The 13,211-nt window shown below is 39.9% G+C and overlaps 1 protein-coding gene across 1 annotated transcript; it reads right to left on the reverse strand.

The window, feature by feature from the left end:
- Positions 1-421: 421 nt before the first annotated feature.
- Positions 422-12,460, reverse strand: LOC121520554. The gene is made up of 5 exons (XM_041804062.1): positions 11,774-12,460; positions 10,121-11,297; positions 7,907-7,982; positions 4,234-4,386; positions 422-1,900 (listed from the first exon to the last, which is right to left on the reverse strand). Exons 2-5 carry the CDS (start codon positions 11,286-11,288, stop codon positions 598-600), a joined length of 2,700 nt encoding a protein of 899 aa, XP_041659996.1. The 5' UTR covers positions 11,289-11,297; positions 11,774-12,460; the 3' UTR covers positions 422-597.
- Positions 12,461-13,211: the final 751 nt, after the last annotated feature.

The following is a 13,211-nucleotide window of genomic DNA, read 5'->3' on the forward strand; positions in this document are numbered from 1 at the left end:
CCCCGGGCAATGTTTGGTGCCTTGGATTTTTTTCGTATCCATCCCCTGACTTATACTTTTCAATAACCTTTTCTCTGAGTTGCTTGGAGTGTTCTTTTGTCTTCATGGTGTAATGGTTGCCAGGAGTACAGAATAACCAGACTGGACCTTCCAGACACAGATGTCTTTCTATTACAATCACATGTGACACATTCATTGCTCTCAGGATATCCACATTTCACTAATTGTGAGACTACTAGTCCCAACAGGCTGGGCCTCTGTTGAATAAGGTCAGTCACTTTTAAGGGGGGTGAATATTTATGCAGTCACTTATTTTATTTTACATGTTTTAATTTAATTGACATTACTTTGTAGAAATCTGTTTTAAATTTGATATTAAAGTTTTTTTCATTTATCTATTAAAAAAAGCCAAATTATATTGACCATTATCTATTATTGTCTGTTCTAGTATTTTGCATTGTTTGTATTTTAGTCTAGCTTAGTAGAGCATTTTCTGTTTTGTAGTATATTTTTAGTGATGTTCACTTATTTTTTTTCTGAAAATTAAATTTCCGGATAAAAGGCACAATGCACACAAGTTAATGTATCACTTCAGGGCTATTTTACATATAAACTCAAAACAATGTTAAGAGAAGCAGTTCCAGACATTCTTAGTTGGACATATTCAGTTGCACTGATGTGAAATGGGCATGTCACCTGTAGACTAAAGAAACAGTCGGTACCTGATCCATCCGGAGTTGCATCCCAGAGTTCAGCAGATGGCAGATCAGTGGTGATCCTTATCGGGGAGTACCTGAGTGTGGAGGGCCTTATGCAGGGCATAGGGCTGCTGGTAGTGGGGGTCACTTGGGTTAAAGCCATCAGTGACTCCCTTCTTGTCTCTGGAGAGTCTAAGAGGGCTGAAAGCTGGGTCTCTCCCTCGCATTCCTGATCTGAGGTAATTTGGAATTGAACTGTGGTCTGTCCTGCTGCGGAGCGATTTCTGGAGCTCGACTTCAGGGCAGATTTTATTGGCAGTGATGGGGCAGGAGGAAGTCCACCAGATGCCTCGAGCAAACGGGGCTCCAGAGCAATGGGGCTACCTGGGGCGAAGGAGACCACTCTGCTCATGTTCACTCTGCTCCTTGGATTTGAATTACGCCGCTGTGCCCAAGATTGGCCGTAAGGGCCGTTGCCGGACTCTGCCCGGCTTTCTCCCTTTCTGCTTCTTCTCCTGAGTTTCCCAAACCCTGAGGATTTCCACCCTGTGCTACTCTCTTTGCTTTCCCCTAGCACATACGCTCCAGCAAAAGTGACAGTAAGAGGAGCTTTAGGACGAGTGCTCGCCTCTAGCTTGCTCGGTTGCATCCAGTGTGGGACAGCTTTCCCCCCCCTAGTGTCCTCAGGGTTGCCTTGAAGCTGAAGTTCAGGCCTCTGTGAATCTAAGGATGATGGCACTGTCTGAGGTTCCCTGACTACAGAGCCACATGCCTCACATTTCTTCACCAGCACTATTATCTCTTTAATCACTGTTGTGGGTTCAACACTGGTGCCTACTTCTTCTGGCTTTTGCAAAGGAGGCATGGAGACATTTCTCTGGCCTCTGCCCTTCTCTGACCCACTGCTGCTAGAATCTGTGTTACTTTCTTTATTCTTGGACTTGGGTGTCCCAGGCCTGCCTCGCTGTCTCATTCTATCCAAATATCTAGATTCTGCTTCTTTCTCAGATTCATCCTCAAAGCGTACCCGTGTTGGTGAACAACCATACCGTCTGGATCGGACACCATTGTCACCAGGAGAAGCCTCTCTTTGGTTAGGGACAAGAAGGGGAACAGTTACAGTTTGAGGTGTGACGTCTTCTTTGGTTTGAACAAGTTTCTGTACTGCAGTTGGATTAGGAAGTTCAACTGGCTGCTTCTTTCTGTAGAAACGAAACAAATGTGTATATTGAAAGCAGTGAAACTGAATGGGAACAGATCATGAGGATAAAAGGCACTATCACCACAGGTGGTTTTACTAACAGACAGCTGAAAGCTGAAGCTTTTAACTCTTTCAGAGTAGTCAACAGTCCATTTCCTTGCCTTGGCAATTTTTTGCATCCATACTCTGACTTATACTTTTCAATAACCCTTTCTCTGAGTTCCTTGGAGTGTTCTTTTGTCTTCATGGTGTAATGGTTAGCCAGGGATACAAATTAACCAGTGACTGGACCTTCCAGAAAACAGATGTCTTAATACCACTATCACTTGAGACACATTCGCTGCACTTAAGTGATCTCCATTTCACTAATTCTTAGACTACTAGTACCAATTGGCTGGACTTCTGTTAAATTACGTATGTCACTTAATTTATCTTAAAATAAATTACATTTTACATCACATTTACGGTTTTTATCTAACCAACATTACATTGTGGATAGCTGTTTCTACTTTAACAATAAGGAGGGGTTTTTTTTTTGTTTTTTTTAGTAAAAAAAAAAAAAAGCCAAATTATATTGACTATACTGACTATTACTATGACACTTTTATAGGGGGAAAGGGATTCATTACTGTGAAATGCCTATAGATGTGCTTTGTGTTTTGAGAGAAGAACAATCTGGGGCATGGACCAGTCCTAAAACCATTTTATATACAATGAATCATCATCTTACAGTGGTCAAGTTCTCCTTTTGGGGTTAATGAGCTGTTCATTGTCTGTTGTAATATAAATGCTCTTGATCAGTGCTAAGTCTGAAAATCATCGCACTCTAATAATGGGTCAATTTTTTCCACCGGCTGTTTTAGAAATATGGAGATCATGTTGGTTCTGGTTTTAAAGTTGTGCATGAGGTATGCATCAAAAGTTACTTTCAACAGTAAATACATGCATTTGAATGTAAATAAAGGGTCAAGAGTGTGTAAATTAGCATCAAATTAGATTTTGATTATCCAAAAAATTCCCTGGCATGAACACCTGGCCCCAACAGCAAGGCCTAAGCCCCTTAAAAAGCCCTAAAATAACTTCAGATCAAGCAAATTTTAGTTAAACAGATTCCTACAGACATAGTGAAGCAATGACTTGATAGATTACTGTGTAATAATATGGGATGCAATCAAACACAAATTGTTATTTGTGACAGAAGGACAGTTAACATATGTTTTTTCCCCCTATAAGTTACTCTCAGCTTTCACAGTTAAAATATCTGGATGTGTTGAGTTTGAGTAATGATGTTCTTCAAAGTGTGAGTAATGAGCAAGTACTGTTGGGTACCTAAGATTTGGGTACAGTATGCCCTGCAGTTCTCAGGCTTTATAGAGATGTATTTTTTTTTCCCCCATTCAGTTTAATTTTAGCAGTATGGGGCAGGGCCTCATATTGATCTTTGCTTGGGACCCCTGAATTACTAAAACCAGTCCTGGCTATCACTGCTTGTGCAGGCATGCTCAATCAACCAATTTCAAAATACAAACCCTGATCAAAAAAAAATGTTGGGAATTCTTTTTGCGATGTATCAGAATAGAGATCAGTTCTACAAACAGCTGCAATTGGTGGGGAAGAGATGCAGTTTGTTTTAGTCTGAGAGACTGATGCTAAAGTGAAACATTGTTAGGACATCTACACTGAAAGGTACAGACAGTATTATACCATTAAAATGACATAAAACACTCAATGATCCAAATTAGACATGTTATGATACATGTTTCCGATACCTAGGCATGAGTATTGCCCAATGTCTTACTACTTTGATTTACAAAAAACAGTGATCGCTAAAATATGCAGAATTTGAACTTCACGCTTCTGTTTTTCTGTGGTTTTTTTTGTAAAACCACCATTTACTTTGAACAGGTAGGTTTTTGGTGGGCTTATTGGTTTCAGACTGGCGCACTGGTTGGCATTCTAACCAGTAACTGATACCATACGGTGGGTAGTCCCGTCAGCCCACTCCAATACAGAGTATCTCTGTCTTGAACAGCCCAAACCAGATCTTATCTATTTTTAGTTATTCAACTGTAGCTTTACAAAATAGGTCAACTCACATGAGTTTAAAAGAAGATAAAGATAAAAGAGAATGAATTATACAGAGAAATGAAACTAAAAGCAAGAGACAGTGGCAGTGCACAAAAGGAATGTAAAAACTATCACACCAATGACTCATACCCATGTTTGACGTAAGCAGACTGCACAAACAAAAATGAGGCATTAGCAGCCCTAAACATCTCATTTGTTAAGACGCCAGGGAATTAAAAGCATGTGGAGCAGATGCAGCAAACTTACACAGGAGACCTCTGATCAGTATGGGAGCGTCTGAAGGGGCGATCGCCTTTGACATGATTGGAACGAGCCTTCAGCCGGGCTCGCTCCAGGAGCCGCTTGGCTTGCTCATGTCTTGGGCTCAGGGGAAGCTCATCGCTGATTATAAGAAGTGACCTGAAGATCAAAAGAAACATGAAACACAGTGCAGAAATAAACCATTTAGGCAATGCAAGCTTATTGTTTGTTTTTGACATATCCAGCAACATCATGTTCCCTACAGATTGACTTAACATAGAGTGAAATCCAGCTGTGTCTTCCTAAGCTGCCTTATGTAATATCAGATAGATGGACTGGGGGGGGTTGCAGTGGCAGTGAGCAACAGAGAGAAACGTCAGCCACCCATCTATCCTTATGTCCAGCAGTTAAGCTACTCTGCATTGTACTTGTCTTTATCCCCTGGCCAGTGATAAAGATAGCATGCAACAACCATGTGGATTATCCTTGTAATGGACTGAGTGTGATTCATTCTCTCCTGGGCATGAGGAGGAGAACATATTGTGTTCAAATAGATTACAGTTGCATGTCAGTGTCTTATTGTAACACTGACAAACACAATGATTAGCAGCCACTTTGGATGCTGTATGAAGCCTTTTTGTTCTTCAGATAATAATGATGAAGACTACAAATAATAATAATGATAATAATAACTCCTGCAAAAATGTTGGCACTGTGTAAAGCAGCCATTCTAAACATGGGTGCTTCTGCACCCTGAGGTGCCTTCTGACATTGTCAGGGGTGTCTTCAAAATGCTTTGTATGCAATTATTGTGAATACGCAAATCATTAGCTATCCCTACACAAATAATCAAAATTGTCTCATAATGCTCCTGTTTTTTCCATTTTAACAGGTTTTCATGGCATGAGAAAGGCATCAAAATGTGTTTTAAGGTCTACATGACCCCTGGCATTTATTCCAAGGCAGTTAAATTGTTGTAATAGTCCTTTAAAGATTTATATTATCAATTCTATTACTAAACACATTCTTCAGCCAACATAGGGATGTAAATGATGTTTTTTTCCAATAAATTTTCCTATAGGGTGACTCAAGATTTTTGTAAATTTTAAAGGGCGCCTTGACAGAAAAAAATGTTGAAAAAATGTTGGTATAAAACATGGACATCATAATGCCATCCATTGTGTTTTTTGGAGAGCAGTTAGGAAGGCCAAAATTGCATTTACCAATAATGCTATATCCACCTTACGTTTAAATAGGGATGGACGATATACCCTCAAAACAAAATCTCTGATTTTCTTTTTTACACAAAACCTGAAATATGATTTTATCAATTTACTTTCCTGCTTTAAAAATAACTAAAGAAAAGAAAAGAATGAAAACAATTTTTGATTATATTCAGTTAATAACATATAACAAAAGTAAAGTGATAGACTTCCCTTTTGGGGTCATGTTTAAGATGTAAAAATGTATTTAAAAGTGGACTATAGTTTAAAGGGGAAGATAAATTATCTACTTTAACACTTTGCATCTACAAGTTTTTATCTGCTTAAGAAACAGACTGAAATGTATCCTGATATCTCTATTTTGTGAATCAAAATAGTATTGATTACACCTGGATTTGTATTTAGTTGCTTGTAATCTCTTGCACTGGATAAGTGTCAGACAAAAGAGTACAGCACTTGGAGTAAAAGTCCATTTAATTATAATTTCTATCACAAAGACTCACAGTGATTGAGATGATTGATTATCAAAATTTGGCAGGATTCTGTCCTTTAATTTGAAAACACTAGTTATAAATAAGCAGTATGTAAATAAAAGATAGTGTTGCTTTGATTCCAATACCAGTCTCGAAAATACACCTGATACTGGTGAAAATGCAGGTATCAGTAAGTACATGCATTTATGCACCGTTTTGATACAATTTGGTTTAAAATCCTTCCAGACCAGGGTTGTCGTAAACGACAAGAGGAGATACAGGTTATTAAAAGTTCAATAACTTTTGGACCATGAATTGTAACTTTTTACTTTTTTCCACTGGAAGTTAGTCGTTGCGCTGTTCTATTGACGCTATCCATGCCTTTGTACCCCTAAAGGAAGCTTTTCTAAGGCTGTGCATTACGACTCTATTTGTTAAGCCACATTCTGAGGTCACTGTAGGACTAAAATAACGTTCCCACAGCAGTCTGTTCAGAATGAATACCAGTGTTGGATCATTACTCTGTATCAGGTGATACTAGGGATGGGAATCACTAGAGGCCCCACGATACGATATTGTCATGATACTTGGGTCACGATTCGATATTATTGCAATTTTAAACATTTTGCAATAGTGAATATTGCAATATCATTTATAGCAATAGATTGCGATCTATACCATTTTTTCAACTGCTTAGCTGATTAAGCATTAGTTTTGCCCTCATTTCTGTCGTATTTCTACAGTATTTAATTTTCATGTAGCACTTCTTGCAAGAATGTGTCATGCTCATCTCATTCGTGCCCTGCTTGCATTCCTAATGTCCTTCCCCTGGTGCTGCCATGTTTGTTGTATTAACTTTATCCTGTTCTATGACCGTCACCTCTGCCGACCTCACTGGATTTTATTTTTCCATTATTATAGACTTCAGTTCATATTAGCAATTAATTTGAAAAAAATTGATTCTTAGTTGATGAGACGATATGATATATCACCAGATGAAATATCGCGATTTTGTGCTGTATCGATTTTCCTTCCACTTGTAGGTGATATCCAACTCTTCAGTACTGGAATTGGTATTGGGAAAGAAAAAACATCTGTTATAATAATTAGAGACCTCTCTAATAATAATCAGAAATAAAAAATCTTTATTGATTGAGTCAATGTTTTGCCAAGGCCTTTCTTTGACTAATCCATAGGCAAAGAGGTGGAATTGGAGAGGTAGGTTTTAAGCCTCCAAGAAAAAAGCTACAAGATGCTCACCAGTCAGTCAACCAAATCAAGGCCCTGCTAATGAAAATGTAGGCATAACACATGGCCTTACAACAATAAGATTATAAAAAGGGCTACAGAGATCGAAACAATTTTTTTTTTACTTTTTGTTCCTGGCATACAAGGTTATTCCTGCTGTTAAATTGGGTCTTTAAATAAAGGACTGATTATTTGGCTTTAGGAGCCTGCCTCAAATGGACATTTATGAAACTGCAGTTCTACTGCATGTGCATTGACTTATTTTTATGCTAATGGATCACACTCACTAGTTGAAATAATAAGCTAAATTCTAGGATGAGACTAAAAATAATAATAAATAAAAAATGATCTTTTCACTTAATGAACAAATAAGCACATCAATTATGGCCTGACTACTTTAATTTGTCTTGTCCAAACAAGATCTTAGGAATTTATTCTTATGGTGAAGTACCCCAGCGCACAAATCTCTACATATTAAAGCTACTTATCTAAGTGTTGGTGTGTCAGTATTTTTCCTTTATTCTCTTCCACTCCTGCATCACTACTTGAAAATGATTTAATCTGCTATGACAGTGTTTGTTTTTATTGCTAAGGGGGCAGCTTCTCTGACACTCACTGCTCCAAATTCCCACAAGTGGAGCTGTAGGAATGGAATTTATAAGGTGTAGATATAAATAGTGCACAAGCATTACATGTCACCATGTCAGGGCCATAAAAAAGCACTGCATTACTCACCTCAAATAGGGCTCAAGTTCCTGAGTAAGAATGGCTGAGACAGAGCTGTCCGAACTCCCATGGTGCCCTATGTCTGCTAAACGACAGAGAGGGAAAGTACAGATTTCAGCAATAAATGTTATAAATATTATTCACATTTAAGAGCTTTTTGAGTGCTTAAGATTTATTTTTATTTCCTTTTGCTTGAGCCCAACAGGCCATGACAAACATTATATTACGAGTTAAGTTGTATTCAATGTTTATAACTGCTTGTATCATAAATGCTAAGACAGCCATCAGACAGAACTTGGTTCACATGGACATGGGTTTACTTATATATTTATAACTGATATAAAGCTATATACCATTAGTAGGTGACGGTGTCATGGTTATTCCTGTCAGTATAAACAGTTTCATGCAACTATTTGGAGGGAGAACACAGCATTTTCCCTGAGCTATACGGCCAAATTAGTTGATTTTTTTAATGAACAACAAAAATGTCTTAAACTGACTGTATTAATATCGCACAAATGTAACATACAAAACTCATTATAACTAATGCATGGTATAGGAAAATACATCATTTGTCTCCATACATGTATATAGAAAGCTATAGCCATCAGTCCACAGATGGAGGTACAAAAGGAGGGACACTTCCCCCACTGTTCTTACTGCTAATAATAGCAGCAACCACATGCACATCTGCACATCTGACATCTGTTCAACTCTGGGAATCAGCCAGGTTACATATACAACAGCATGAGGCTTGCATAAGTAACTGATTTGTTTTGGAAGCTGGAATACATCATTAAACCCTTGATGATGCTTTACTACAAAATCTAAAACACAGATCTAAATATTCTTAACACACTTAAAATGCTAAACCCCAAAGGGCAAAAAAGTTGCATTATTTGGAAAGGGCTAACACTCGAAAATAGAAACAATACTTGTTTAGGGTTGCTTTATGAATTTCACAGGCTCTGTGTTGATGATGTTCTTTTGATTTATTCTTTTTCTCAAAAATTCATAAAACATTTCGGCACCATCTACTGAAGGAAGAGTTTTCATATTAAACCATATTTTTTCTTTCCCTTTAACCTCCTGAGACCAGAGCTTTTGTTTGAAAACCATTTTAAGTTTCTGAAAGTAAAAAAATCAGCCTTGTCTTTGAAAGGGAATGTCTTGGAAATGTTCCAAATCCAAAATAACTCCCTAAAAAAATTTGTGTGAAATTTCTTTAGCATACTTTAAAGTCTCCTATGATGAGTACCCCAAAATTTATCATAAATAACCCTCAAATGTTGCAGTAAAATAAAAAAATACATAAAATTTCGCAAACAAAAAAAGAATGTCAATTCCTGAAAATCCTCAAGCAAATTTCAGTGCAAATTCACCCAAAATTGGCATATTCTAAAAAATGTAAAAAACACAGTCATGAAAATGAAGAAATTATCCAAACATCCAGAAAAATTTCATGAAACTCCTGAAATGTCAAAGGACAATCCCTTCCCCCAAAGTCCCAACCCAATTTAAAAAAAACATACAAATAAATTTCCCAAATTCCCATGAAAATGCAAAAAAAAGAAGAAGAAAATTCCCCCAACACATCCAATGAAACTCACCAAAATACGCAAACATAGCCCCGCAATTTCCATGAAAATACTTTATAATTTCCAAGCGAATTCCCTAAAATATCCAAACAGCAAATCATCCCAACATTTCAAGCTAATAACATCAACTTAAATGGACATTCTGGTCAATAATATAAAAAATTCCCATAACAAAAATTATTACTTTGTTGTAGGAGAGCCAAAATATGATGTCTTCATAGGGTTTTAGGAGGTTAAAGCTCCTGTGAGTAACTTTGCACCAATTTTGGCGCCCCCAGTAAACCAAGCAATAACACTTCTCTCTTTGTTGATTTTGTTTTGTACATTTTTAAGCAATATTTTCTAGAGAAACATCCTTTCTGACTTTTGTTTAACAGCCAATCAAATCGCTCATTGTAAATCTTAGTTGTGGAAGATGTCAGCAAAAGCTTTATCTGCACAAGCTCTGTTTGACGCCAGTCCCACCACAGTGGTTACAAGCATCAAACATTACTGTGTAGAAGTTATCAGTTTTGTTGCTGATGGTCACGCTTGCTTCTTTAAATAGCATAGAGAAATCAGAGTCAGTTTCAGTCAGTTTCTAGACCAGCTGAAGACTCCTCACAGGAGCTTTAAAGATACCCACCTGCACCTTCCACGCTGTATGTTGAATCTTCATAATTCTCTGCACCTTCTCCTCCACTCTGCTCTCTCTCCACCATGCAAGTTTGTTTCCTTTCCCTTAACTTTTCATAAGCCCTCTGCTTCGCCTTTAGTTTCTCCTCAGCAGAGAGAACCACAGTTTGTGAAGGCATGCTCTCCCAGCTGTCTGAGCTGCACAGTCCCAAGGTTTCTGTCTCTTTCTTCTCGCACCTGTCCAGGAAACACTCCACACTGTCCGAGTGTTTAAACTCTGGGGGAACAACACAGTCATCCACAGCAATGCCAACATTGCTCCTGGTTCCTGAATCTTCTTGTTTAGACTCTATCGGTGCTTCTGTCTGAGTATAGTCCCTCAGAGGTATAGTGGAGGGTAAGTTGTTAGGGCAGACACCATTTAGAAGCAATGTTTCAGGGCGTGCAACTCTCCAGAAGCCTTTGGGTGGTGCCCAGCGCCTGGTTGATGAGGAAGAAGAAGAAGTGGAGGATGTTGCAGAAGCAGAGGTGGTTGCAGGAGAAGAGGAGAGAGGAGGAGGAGGAGGGGGAGATGGCTCATCTTTACTGCTGCTTGAGTTATCAGACAGGAGGCTCTCCAGGCTTGTGCCCTCCCCGAGCCCATAGGGCCGAAAACTGACTTGGCTCTCGTTTCTTTCTGACCTCTCTTCCTCTGTTTCCTCCCCACCCTGGATCAGCTCCTCTCCTTTAGCCCCAGGTGGAGGGCTGTGGATCTCCAACTTGACTTGCACCTCCACTTCCTCTTCTTCATCGCTGCTGCTCAAAACCTTTGCTGCACCTGATCGCCAGGAAGGGGCGGGCAGAGATGTCTGACACTTTCCTCTGGGCCTTGGTCTGAGAAGGACTTCGGATGAGATGTGCCCGACTGGACTGCTCACTGCAGCGTCTGTGTCTAACCGCTCTCTTTCTCTCCCTCTTGTCCTTCTCTGTGTGAGCGACTTCACCTTGCTTTGTAGTGCGTGCACAGCTGAACTCTGGGAAGCAGAAGGTGAAGGAGGAAGTTGGGTGTTCAAAGAAGGTGCAGGGAAAACAGGCTCAGGGACAGGACCAGTGATGAGCCCCCAGTTAATGGGAAGGCTTGAAGGAACAGGAGAGCCGGATTGTGCTTGGATGTTGTCAGCAGCCTTCTCTTCCTCCATCGGCTGGTCCTGCAAAGTCAAATTAGATGCATCATTTTTGAAAAGCATGCATTCAAAGCCATGTTTGACATCTCTGTTACCGCCTTCTTTCTATCTGATCTGCCTGGTGAGGAGATATGTAATGTGGGTTCAGTCACGTTGCCTTATCCACAGATTACTTTGCAGTGCACAGGATAATCCTTTAGAATGAGAGTTAGCGACTGTTCCCTGCAACTGAACCTCTGCTCCAGTATAAATATCATCACGGTTTACTGCCATACACGTCAAAACAATAAAGTGAAACTTAAGTGTCATATAAGGAATTCCCTGTACAGCTAATAGCAAGGCTAACAAACACCTGTCATTCTGCAAGTTAAGTTATAGATACACACAAAGCCTGACTATAAGTCCATGAAGAAATACATCAATATTGTGAACGTAGCAAGCTAAGACATTCATGTGGACCAGATTGAGTAAAAAGATGTAAACTGTAATGAAAGGTGTACCTGGATATTCAGTGCGGACGGTGTTCCTTTATCACACAAATCCAGCGTAGACCATCATAAGAAGCTTCCCATAAATTCCGGTGCAGCTGCATAAAGAGTTACCGTTCATTGCGAAACATATGCGTGCAGATATCAGCGCGCATCTGCGCTTATTCAGTCAGCACCACGAGCGAGAGAACGGAACAACTTTCACCCCCGGATATCAAAATGGAAATAACATTTTCTCAATGAATCTTCGTCTCCTCGTGTTGTTCTTCCCCTTGGCCTATCTGTCTGTGTACACAGCCCCCGGTCCGGGCAGTGTATGCGAGCCAGCGGCCTCTCAATCATGATTGGTCCGGTAATCCCTTCAGAAATCAGCGGGGATTAGACAAAAATGGAATACAAAAAAATGCCTGCTTTAATTTCGTCCTTGCCTCGCGAAACCGTTACCGAGTGAAGCTCTGTGTTGCGTAAGTACAGAGCGCATACACCAACTCCCTTCACAGCACAGCAGCTTCGTGAACACAGAGGAAACTTAAATTAATATGGCAGACTGTAGTCCTAAAAGATATATCAACCCCATATCACAGATACTTCACTGGTTCTGTTGTCAAGATGGGCTAGGATGTGTTTTGAAGAATATGGGTCATTTTTCGCACCATAAAAACTGATTCTTGATTCTCCACCCGAATAAACAAATGCTCATCTTTCCCGCCTTTCCGTCTCTTTCTGTTTCCACACAACATACTCACACACAACACAAACATAAGCGCCCAGTCTAACTGGGACAAGGTTCTCCTGCCAGTTCTCACAATCCCCCCAGATGTGAACAGACTGGCAGATGCTCGGTTTTCTGTTGTGTTGTGGTGACTGTGAAATATCAGCAGAGGGAGCCATCACCACCAGGGTTGCCAGGTCCGCGGTTTTCCCGCGGAATTGGGCTACTTTTAACGTACTGCCGCTCCTTCACCTCCTCTCGCCCCCTCCACACACACTGTAGACGCTCCAGTGCGCGCCCCCTCGAGCACGCGGGTGCTTTCATTTGAATCGTAGCTCTTATAAGGCTTACTTGAAAAAAAAAAAATCCTCCCGAAATCCTCTGTAAAGGTGAAAACTGTCAGCAGTAGCCTAAAGACTGCACCAAGTCACATCAATAAATCTAAGTCCACACAAAGAAGACACACTTTAACTGCCACATTCAAATGAAAACTTGGTTATTATTACCGTTGGGTGCGCCCAGGACGGAGGAACGTGCGTAAAAGTGCGCAGAGGAAGCCCGCTGACGGCGCGTCTCTTCAGTAAGTTCATAATACCTTCATAAAGATGTGCTGTCTTGTGTTGAAGCTTCTAATACCCTCGTTTTAACACATTTCTTCAGTCATTTCCTGCCAGTGCTCTCCCATACTCGTATTTGATGACGACTTTTGTGATGCGCATCATCATCAACGAGCCAAAC

The sequence above is a fragment of the Cheilinus undulatus genome, linkage group 13 (assembly GCF_018320785.1).
Source record: "Cheilinus undulatus linkage group 13, ASM1832078v1, whole genome shotgun sequence".
NCBI classification, from domain to species: Eukaryota; Metazoa; Chordata; class Actinopteri; order Labriformes; family Labridae; genus Cheilinus; species Cheilinus undulatus.

Coding starts and splice junctions, on each gene's coding strand:
- LOC121520554 (XM_041804062.1), bottom strand. CDS start 11,288: ATGGAGGAAGAGAAGGCTGCTGACAACATCCAAGCACAATCCGGCTCT. Junction 4,387..7,906: donor GAACTTGAGCCCTATTTGAG/GTGAGTAATGCA, acceptor TTTGATCTTCAG/GTCACTTCTTATAATCAGCG. Junction 1,901..4,233: donor ACTGATCAGAGGTCTCCTGT/GTAAGTTTGCTG, acceptor TCGTTTCTACAG/AAAGAAGCAGCCAGTTGAAC.